This window comes from Arachis ipaensis, chromosome B3 (genome assembly GCF_059453495.1).
Source record: "Arachis ipaensis isolate K30076 ecotype BB chromosome B3, ASM5945349v1, whole genome shotgun sequence".
In the NCBI taxonomy this organism is placed as follows: Eukaryota; Viridiplantae; Streptophyta; class Magnoliopsida; order Fabales; family Fabaceae; genus Arachis; species Arachis ipaensis.
The window spans coordinates 15,096,654-15,107,570 of record NC_142438.1 but is presented as its reverse complement, the minus strand read 5'-3'; the positions used below and the strand labels follow the sequence as shown (position 1 = coordinate 15,107,570).

At 28.7% G+C, this 10,917-nt stretch overlaps 1 protein-coding gene across 1 annotated transcript; it reads left to right on the top strand.

The window, feature by feature from the left end:
- Positions 1–5,787: 5,787 nt before the first annotated feature.
- Positions 5,788–9,106, top strand: LOC148569901 (uncharacterized). Its single transcript, XM_088506712.1, has 6 exons — positions 5,788–6,135; positions 6,196–6,519; positions 6,622–6,805; positions 6,902–7,402; positions 7,530–8,520; positions 8,620–9,106. The coding sequence occupies exons 1-6, from the start codon at positions 5,788–5,790 to the stop codon at positions 9,104–9,106; spliced, it is 2,835 nt and encodes a 944-aa protein (XP_088362838.1).
- Positions 9,107–10,917: the final 1,811 nt, after the last annotated feature.

Sequence of the window (10,917 nt, the reverse complement as noted above, 5' to 3'; positions counted from 1 at the left end):
GGAAGTATAGGAACCAATAGAATAGTTGAACAATGTGTACAATGGAGGTTTAGGGTAGTATTAGAGATATAATCATTAGTGTTACATTTTTCATCAGCTTAAACTTTTGGGATGAGTGGTTTCATGACATAGTTTCAAAACTCTAGATCTGAAAAGTCAAGAGTTTGATCCTTGGTGAATCCCAAAATCAGCTTAAGTTTAAATTATTTATTTATTATCGTATTAGTAACAAAATTAAAAAATAATTATATTAGACACCAAAAAAATTATATTTATAAATTTTTAATAAAAATAATATTATGTAATTTTTATGTTAAATTTTTGACTTCTTCAAAAAAATTTTTGAAGCTCTGCCACTGGGTTGCATGATGATTTAGTTATCAGTAGGACAAATTTTCTGGTTAGTAATAGAATTGTTAAACCTCTAACTGGATGAGAATTTATTGCAGAATGAACACTTATTTTCATTTATGAGGAATGTAAGGGGCAGCAATTTTTATGATTTGTAGTCATCAAATAATCATCAATAATGATTTTAATGGTGTGAGATTGGTATAAGATTTTATCCAATGACTCATTTTTCTTTGCTGGTTATATGTGGCCAGAATTTAACAAAGTTGTTAGCCCCTAAACTTTTTCTTCATTTATCTATAACAATATATAATGGGAAAACCTATTTTTGGTGTCCAATTTTACTTTCCATTTTTATCCTTTTTAATAACTTACTTCCATTTTACAGCATTCTACTACTTCATTTCCATCCACGTTTATTTCAATATAACTTCTCCACGTTAATTCTCACTACTGCATCAGTTACAGAATTTTACTACTTAACTCCCACTACTGCATCAGTTAATTTCTCTCACATCAGTTACTGCGTCAATTGTATTATTCCCAATTTTTCTTCCTAATCTCTCTCACTTCACACTGGTTACTCCATATCTCTCCATAATAGAAAAAATTTCCTTCGTTTTTCCTTTATCTTCTCCTGCCTTCTTCTCACTTTGCCTAAATATAATGTTAAATTTACTGTAATTTATTTTTCGTCATTAAATAAAAGTGTAGAACTGTTTTTATATATGTTTCTTTGATTAATTATAGTTGACAACATACCAATAGAAGATTCACGTAGAAGTGGTCAACGAACTTGGCAAGACTATGCCAGACAACGAAGACAAAATATGAGTGAAGAACAGAGGCAGCAACACCTTGCCAGAAGGCGTGCCAGTTACCGAGAGAGTATTAGACGAGGAAAATAAATCGATACATCAAATGGACCAACTAACATGGCAACACCATTACAAGATATCACAAATATACCTCCTCAACAATACTCTCAACAATACTCTATATCAGGTACTCTAAGTTATACTTCTCATTAATAAATTTATATTGTTAGTTTATCATTTAATATGAATTATTTTTTATGATATATACCAATTATGTATAATTTATTTTTTGAGTGTACCCTTAAATTATCAAATTACATTATTTTCATCTTAATAATGAATTTTTTACATATAGATACTCATAATAACACCGGAGCTGGTTCAAGTAATATACCAAACGATCCAAATATGGGTAGGAATCCTATATTTATATTTATTTAATTAATAATAATTTATTTTTCCTTAAATTTTGATTCAATAAATCTTTTATTATTGACCTAAATAATAATATTATATTATCTTAAATGTACGTTACATCGTTATAATCTCAATTATTAAATACTTATCTAATAATTTTTTAATATAATATCATACAAATATAAAATTTAGTTAACTGTATTATTATAAGAAAAATATATATATTCACTGTTTAATAATATATTTGTTATTAAATATTTTGACTCTGTAACAAAAAAAACTTAATAGATAATTCTGGTATTTTTTTTAATCATTTTTCTACAATTTAGTTCGCCATTTAATTTGAATTATTTCTACAATATCTCTATGTTATTGTACTCTACCGAATGTACTCTTAAATTCTCAGTCTACATTATTTTTATGTTAAGAATAAATTTTTTAAATATTTAGGTACTCATAATAAAAGCGAAACAGATTCAAGTAATAGATGGAATGGTAATAAATATGGGTAGGACTCCTGTATATTTATTTAATTAATAGTAATTTATTTTTTCATAAATTTTGATTCAATAGATCTTCCATTATTGTCCTAAATAATAAATAATATTATTATAAGAATAAATAAAATGTTCTCGCGCCGTATCATTATAAAAAAAATTATATTAGATATATGTTTAATAATATAATTGTAGCTTAAATTTTTTCACTGTATAACAAAAAAATTTAGTTGATAATTTCGATATTTTTTCTATACTTTTCCTTCTAAAAAATAGATATATCAGAAGTGGCAATTTTTTCACTAGATAAATTTAAATTGATAAATTTACTATTTCAATATAATTATTATTATGCTACCAGTTTAATATAATTTTTATATTCACGAATTACTTATCTCTAAAGAAAAGTTATACACTGTAAAATATAATCATTTAAAATACATTATTGTCGTTCCCAAACAGTTCAAATATGGGAAGGAATCCTATATATTTATATTTATTTAATTAATAATAATTTATTTTTTCTTAAATTTTGATTCCATAAATCTTTTATTATTGGCCTAAATAATATTATTATAGATATTATTATATTGTGTTAATGTACTTTACATAATTATAATCTCAATTATTAAATAGTTTAATAATTTTTTTAATATAATATTATACTGCCAAACAATTTTTATAACTGTATTATTATAAGAAAAATATATATATTCAATGTTTAATAATATATTTGTTATTAAATTTTAGTAGATAATTCTGGTATATTTTTTTAACTTTTTTTCTACAATTTAATTTGCCATTTAATTTAAATTATTTCTACAATATCTCTATGTTAATATACTCTTAGTACTATTTATTTATAATTTATCTACTTAATATATTTATTAAATTGTCAACATACATTATTTTCATGTTAATAATTCAAATTTTTTAAATATTTAGATACTCATAATAAAAGCAAAATTAATTCAAGTAATAGACTAATTGGTAATAAATATGGATAGAACTCCTGTATATTATTTATTTTTTCATAAATTTTGATTCAATAAACCTTCCATTATTGACCTATATAATATTATTATAAGAATAAATAAAATGTTCCGGCGCTGCATCATTATAAAAAAAAATTATATTAGATATATGTGTTTAATAATATAATTATAACTTAAATTTTTTCACTGTATAACAAAAATAATTAGTATTTCGATATTTTTTTATACTTTTTCTTATCAAAAATAGATATATCAGAAGTATTAATTTCTTCACTACATAAATTTAAATTGATAAATTTACTATTTTTAATATAATTATTATGCTACCAGTTTAATATAATTTTTATATTCATGAATTATTTATCTCTAAAGAAAAATTATACACCGTAAAATATAATCATTTAAAATACATTATTGTCGTTCCAATAATATAATTGCTATTATTCAGATGCTCATAATAATAGTAGTCTAATTAATATCTAATAGAATTTTACATTTCATATCTTTTTTAATATTCTACAATTCTTTTAAACGTTTTATTTAATACACAAAAAAAATTAAAATATTTTTAATAAATATATATAACATTGTAAAAAATAAATGAAAATTTCTTCACTTAATAAATCTATTATACGGTTACACTTGAATTATTTTTCAAATGGTAACTTTTTTCAGGAACTCAAACTGCTATATTTTATCGGTCACTATCTATTCTTTTTAGTTATTCAAAGTTTGGATAATTATGATATTAATGGGTATTCTACGTATTCTATTACTTCCAATCAATTTAATTTTGTATGATTTGTTTCTTTAAAAGTAACCTCTCAATTACCACTGATACTGTACCGACTTAATTTAATGAACAATTTTATAATTTGTTGATGTGTTCTTTTTACGTACTATCAGAAATTCATGGAAATAGATCTAATCAAAACAGTAGACGTGAAGAAAATGTAACTGGTTAGTATTGTACTTTTTTTTTCTTTATATATTTAGTATTGTGATATAATTTTAATAGGTAAATAAAGTTATAAAAAAATATTACTTTATCCTTATATGTTAGCATATTAATGTATTCATAGTAAACATTAAGTGTGAGCATAATTGGTGTTAAAAAAATTATTTATTTAAGATCATTACAAGAACCAATTATAAAAAAAGAGTGCCAGTGCCTAACAAAAAAAAATCTATACACAAAAAAATTTATAAAAACCAATAAAAATACTTAAAATATTTATTTGCCAATTAAAATGAAAAATATGTAAACTTTAGTGAAAGCAAAAAAAATAGGTAATTTAAAAAATTTTATATTTTATTGAATCATTCTGTTATAATTCACATAAACATGACAAAATAAAATATTAAAAAATTTATTTATTTAAGATCATTACAAGAACCAATTATAAAAAAGAGTGCCTGTGCCTAACAAAAAAAATTAAAATCTATACACAAAATTTTTTATAAAAACCAATATAATACTTAAAATATTTATTTGCCAATTAAAATGAAAAATATGAAAATTTTAGCGAAAACAAAAAAAAATTAATTTAAAAAATTTTACATTTTGTTGAATTATTTTATTATAATTCACACAAATATGACAACATAAAATAATTAAATAAAATATATTTTAAGAAATAAAATAAATAGTAAAAATTAAAATGATAACTCTAGGCAAAAGCATACAAAATAAAGATTATTAGAAGTAATAGAACAAATAAAATATGAACCAATATTATCGTCATGTATTGTATTATTTCGACCAGTAATATCTAAACATTTAAAAAATATGAAACAAAACATACAAGCAAAAAAATTTGGCCAAAGACAAAAATTTTCATACCCTATATAAGATAATTAACTAAAAAATACCGTAAGACAGTTGATGAACAGAAAACTTTATACAAAAAAAAAATTTATGATATATAAAGAAAGCATTTTTTTTTAAAAAAATTATTTATTTCAGACTCAAACTATATTGTATTGACTATTTAATCTAAAAAAAATAATCCATGATAAACATAATGTTACCATATAAATAAAAACATATAATAGAACAAGAAAATAATAAATATTTAGAATAATATAATGTTGTTATAGATCGTATGTGATTTTAACTTTGTTATAACAGTTTCGAATAAAAGGTTTTAAACAAAATAATTTTATTTAAAAAAGAATAAAACTATTTTGCTACAGAATAAATAATATTTCTTTATAATTAAAAGAATAAAAATATTTACTTAATAAATACAAAACATCTTTATAAAGAATAAAATAAAATATTTTATAATTAAAATTGTTAAATACATCTGAATAACAAAATTTAAAACAAATAAAGTCAAATAACATCACAATATTATACAATGTAACAAAGTTAAAAAAAATTATTGAAACATCACTTAAATATTTGATAGCTACTTATCTCTTTTTATGATGACCACTAAAATGGAAGTAATTCTTTGTATTTATAATCAACAAAGAACTATTTTTTTAGTTGTTACAAAATTCATCATTTTTTTATTTTCATTATGAATGTAACCAAATATATGTTAATTTAATACGAGTACAGAAATTAGACAAAATGTTCGAGCATCCCATAATTGTGCACGAAATTTTCAAGAGGATGCAACAATAATTCGAACTCCGCTACCAATCCCAAGGACATGTCATTACTGTAGCGCACGTCTATTTCACCATGAGACATTCGAGATGTGCTGTAATGGGGGAAAAGTCTCTCTTCCCCGAGTAAATGCTCCTCAAGAATTGTTTGAAATCTTCTTGGACCCCTCTGCAGAAGGAAACCATTTTAGAAAACATATTCGTAGATACAATCATGTATTTTCCTTCACTTCGTGTGGTGTGCACATAGACGAACAACTGGCTATAACAGGTCGTGGTATATATACATTTCGTGCTCAAGGCTCAATATATCACAGTATAGGGGGATTTCATCCAGATCAGGGCACGCGGCCACAGTTTTTGCAACTGTACATATATGATACTGACCACGAGTTGCAGAATAGGATGCTGGAGAACACACAACTACATGAAACATTAGTTTTCAAGTTATAACAATTGCTACACCGGTATAATCCTTTTCTCCATGTGTTTTGCCAGCTTGCACAACGGTCAGATGTACATGAGTGTAGTTTGGTCATTAGAGAGCGACCTGCTAATCAGCCACAATATAGTCTTCCAACTGCGTCGCAGGTAGCAGCTATAATTGTTGGTGATGACGTTGAAACAATGATTCGTGGGCGAGATATTAAGGTGCAAACTCATGCTGGTAGCCTACGAAGGATTCAGGAATTCGTTGGCTATTACGATCCACTACAATATCCTCTTCTTTTTCCATTTGGAACTCATGGATGGGATATCAATACCCGAAGTCAAAGTGGCGGCAAAGTATCATGCCAAACATATAATAGCTATATGCTCCAGGTACAAATTCCCATTTCCTGCGCAGTATAGACTTCAATAAAATTCTGCCAAAAAATTGTTCAATGTATCTAATCTTTTTTGCAAATTCTTAAAAATTTGTAGATCCGCCCCGATGATCATTCCACCGTATTGCAAGCAGGGCGACTACTACAACAATATGTTATTGATAACTATGTGAAAATTGAAACCGGAAAGTTAAGATGGGTTCGAACTAGACAGAAGAAATTACAGGCTGAATTATACCAAGGCTTACAAGATGCTTTGCACACAAGAGAAACCAATGCAGGTTAATATTGTATCTAATTGCTACTTCGTAAATCATTAAGAATTACCCAAAATAATTATTAAAACTAATAATATTTCTTTATATATTTGTCTTCAGAAAATGTTGGAAGAAAAAGAACAATATTACCATCGTCGTTCATTGGTAGCCGTCGCGACATGACCCAACGAGATGAAGATGGAATGGCGATTGTTCTTAAAGAGGGCAAGCCAGATATTTTTCTCACAATGACATGCAATCCATCTTGGACTGAGATAACTTCAGAACTCAACCCAGTTCAAACTCCACAAGATCGTCCAAATCTAACAACAAGAATTTTTCGAGCCAAATTTGAACAGCTGAAAGAGGATGTAATTACTAAGGGTGTTTTGGGAAAGGTGAAGAGCTATATTTATGTCACTGAGTTTCAAAAAAGAGGGTTGCCACATGTACATATGTTGTTAATCTTAGAGAACAATGACAAGTTAATTGACCCGGAGCATTATGATAGTTTAGTACGTGCAGAGATACCATCTAAAGAAGTAGAACCACACCTACATGATGCAGTGCTAAAACATATGATTCATGGTCATTGCGGAACACTTGATCAATCTTCGCCCTGTATGAAAAATGGCCAAACGAAACTACCCAAAAGAGTTCGCAGCAGAAACACGAAGAGGTGACGACTCATATCCGCAATATAGGCGACGATTCAACACTCCAATACCGATTAACCAAAATGTCATAGTTGACAATAGATGGGTAGTTCCGTACAACTCTTGGCTACTACTAAAGTATGATTGCCATATTAATGTTGAGATATATAGTAGCATAAAGAGTATAAAGTATCTCTATAAATATTGCTACAAGGGTCCAGACCGAGTTGCAATGGAAGTTCACAATGGTTCTAATGTTGACGAGGTCCAACAGTTTGCTGATGCAAGATGGATCGCTGCTCCAGAGGCATGTTGGAGAATATTTAAATTTAACCTTTACCGAATGTATCCATCAGTGGAAAGGTTACAAATTCATTTGCCAAATCAACATCAAGTGAGCTTCTATGATCACCAAACCATTCCTGAAATACTTAATGATGATTATTTCTCTAGAACAATGCTCACTGAGTTCTTTGCCCTAAATCGTGAGGAGGACCAACAATCTAGGCATCTTCTGTACAGGAAAATTCCAGAGTATTACACTTGGCACAACAAGGAAAAGGAATGGCGTCGGTGCAAGACACAGAGAATATCCATCGGTCAAATTTATACTGTATCACCTTCAGAAGGAGAAAAATTCTATTTGCGTATTCTGTTATCTAATGTCAGAGGACCAATCAGTTGGGATGACTTGCTAACAGTGAATGGGGTCCAATATTCGTCCTTCAAGCAATCTGCTAAACACCGAGGATTGTTAGAGAGTGACAGTAGCATCCGTGCGTGTTTGGTTGAGGCTTCTGTTTTACGATTTCTATGTGCTTTACGAAGGTTGTTTGCAACCATCTTAATATTTTGTGAGCCTACAGATGTAAGAAGCTTATGGAATGGATTTTTTTCATATATGGTGGATGATTATCCGTCAGCCAGCACCACAACAGCCTTAGTGTTCACAAATCGGCTACTCAGGGATATAAATGATATACTCCTTCAGCACGGAAAACAGATTACACAATACGATTTGCCAGCTCTAACTCATGAAAATGACAATGACAACTCAATACCCAGAGTTATCCAAGAAGAACTGTCTGTCGAAGTACCTCGGGAAGACCTGTGTTCCGTAGCAAGATTGAACAATGACCAATCTAAAGCTTTCAAGTGCATTATGAATACAATTGATTGAAGAGAAAGTGGAGTGTTCTTTGTTGATGGGCCAGGAGGATCAGGCAAAATATTTCTTTATAGAGCTATAATTGCAGAATTGAGAAATAAGGGTCATATTGTCTTGGTAACTGCATCATCAGGAATAGCCGCAACATTATTACCTGGGGGTCGAACAGCTCATTCTAGGTTTAAGATCCCAATTAATGCAGAACCATCATCCATTTGCAACATAAGCAAACAATCAGATCTTGCAAAGCTGATTAGACAAACAACGACAATCATCTGGGATGAAGCACCTATGGCAAATAAAGAATCGGTGCAATCATTAGACCACACTCTGAGAGATATATTAGCAAACGATATGCCATTTGGAGGAAAAGTGATGGTGATGGGAAGAGATTTCCGCCAAGTACTGCCTGTGGTACCGAAAGGTAGTAAGTCACAAATGATTTCAGCTTCTATAGTTAAGTCTCATTTATGGGCTTCCACTAAAATTCTCCATTTGTGACAAAATATGCGATCTTCTAATGATCATGTTTTTGTTGAGTATCTTATGCGCATTGGTGATAGAATTGAGCCCACCATACATGAAGACTTTGTACGGATACAAGCAAATATGGCAATTCCGTGGGAGGGTGAAACATCGTTACACAAGTTAATAGAAGAAATATTTCTAAACTTACAATCTCATAGGTGGGACGCTTCTTACATGGTAGAAAGGGCAATATTGACGCCAAAAAATCATGATGTGCAACAGTTTAATGATATAATTATCAACCAGTTTTCAGGAGAAGAACGAAATTTAGTCTCATTTGATGAGGTAGAATGAGATGTTAATAATTTATATCAACAAGAATACCTTAACTCAGTTTCTACAGGCGGGTTGCCACCTCATGTGTTGAAGGTAAAAAGAGGTGCACCTTTGATGTTATTGAGAAACATAGACCCTAAGGCCGGCTTATGCAATGGTACAAGGTTACTATGTCGTGGAACTTTTCAAAACATGTTGGACGTAGAAATTTTAACCGGTCATCACTGTGGAAGAAGAGCTTTCTTGCCTCGGATAAAACACAAAACAACAGAAAATTCAGGACTGCCTTTTATACTTATCCGGAAGCAATTTTCTGTAAGGTTGAGTTTTACAATAACAATAAACAAATCACAAGGACAGACCATTCCTAAAGTAGGGATCTATCTCCCTAAACATGTATTTAGCCATGGCCAATTATATGTTGCTCTGTCTCGAAGTATTTCTCAATCAACTACAAAAATTTTAGTCAAAAAAGGAAAAATAGATGGAACAAATGGAGAATTTACCAGAAATATAGTTTTCAAAGAAATATTGTTACCTTCTCCACATATAATTTATGTTCTTAGTAAGTGTGTGTAGTTACTTCTTGGTACAATTCAGTCTACATATAATTTTAATCTTTAAATCTTTTTCATTGATATAGATATCTTTGTATACAAACTTCAATTTATTGAGGACTAACGACTTATATTTTTTTAATAGACAATTTGATTTCAAAGGAGCTCATCAATATATGCCAGGAGATAAAGACAACGACCTTGAAGATTTGTTTTACGCAACAGGTACGTACTAATTATCATTAACTAAGACATACTAGGTATACTAGAAATATATTAACAAATATCAATTACAGGAAGAAGGATTCCAAAATCTCTGGAGTGCATGGAAAGATGAGCAAGCAATTGCATCAATCAAACCAATAGACAATAAAGTAATTTTTTAAATTAATTACCGTCAAAATTGCATTCAATATACATACTTCTATTTCTATGTTAGTAATCATAATCATATGTTATCTAATAGGTTCATTTCCTTTAAATTTATTCTATTGGTTGGGGAGGAACGGTTAAAACAGACAAGACCCAATTCTGGAAGATGATAAAAAAGGAAATACTGCTCCAACAATATACAAGGTAACGCAATCATCGTAATCAGAATGTTATTGATATGCCTATTATCTATCCCCTTCTATGTTCTTCTTTTACTAATAAAAAATGAAGGAAAAAAGTATATGCCTAAAATATTAAAAGGTTATTCTGAGATTGTAACGGAGATTATGTTTCCCATATTGAATAAAGTTACAAAAAATAATTTTAAACTAATGATAATAAATTAAACATTTTTCTTTTTCCAGCAACAAACTCATAGGAGCGCAACCAACTGATGTTAGTAAAGAACAACATTGCAGGTACCTATCATTAGATTAAGAAACCGCACAAAATAGAGGTAATATCGGATACTTATAGATTTGAATGCTCTACAGAGGGTTTAATGGCTTCTTTTGTTGT

Coding starts and splice junctions, on each gene's coding strand:
- LOC148569901 (XM_088506712.1), top strand. CDS start 5,788: ATGTGCTGTAATGGGGGAAAAGTCTCTCTTCCCCGAGTAAATGCTCCT. Junction 6,806..6,901: donor CACAAGAGAAACCAATGCAG/GTTAATATTGTA, acceptor ATTTGTCTTCAG/AAAATGTTGGAAGAAAAAGA. Junction 8,521..8,619: donor AGAGTTATCCAAGAAGAACT/GTCTGTCGAAGT, acceptor AATTGATTGAAG/AGAAAGTGGAGTGTTCTTTG.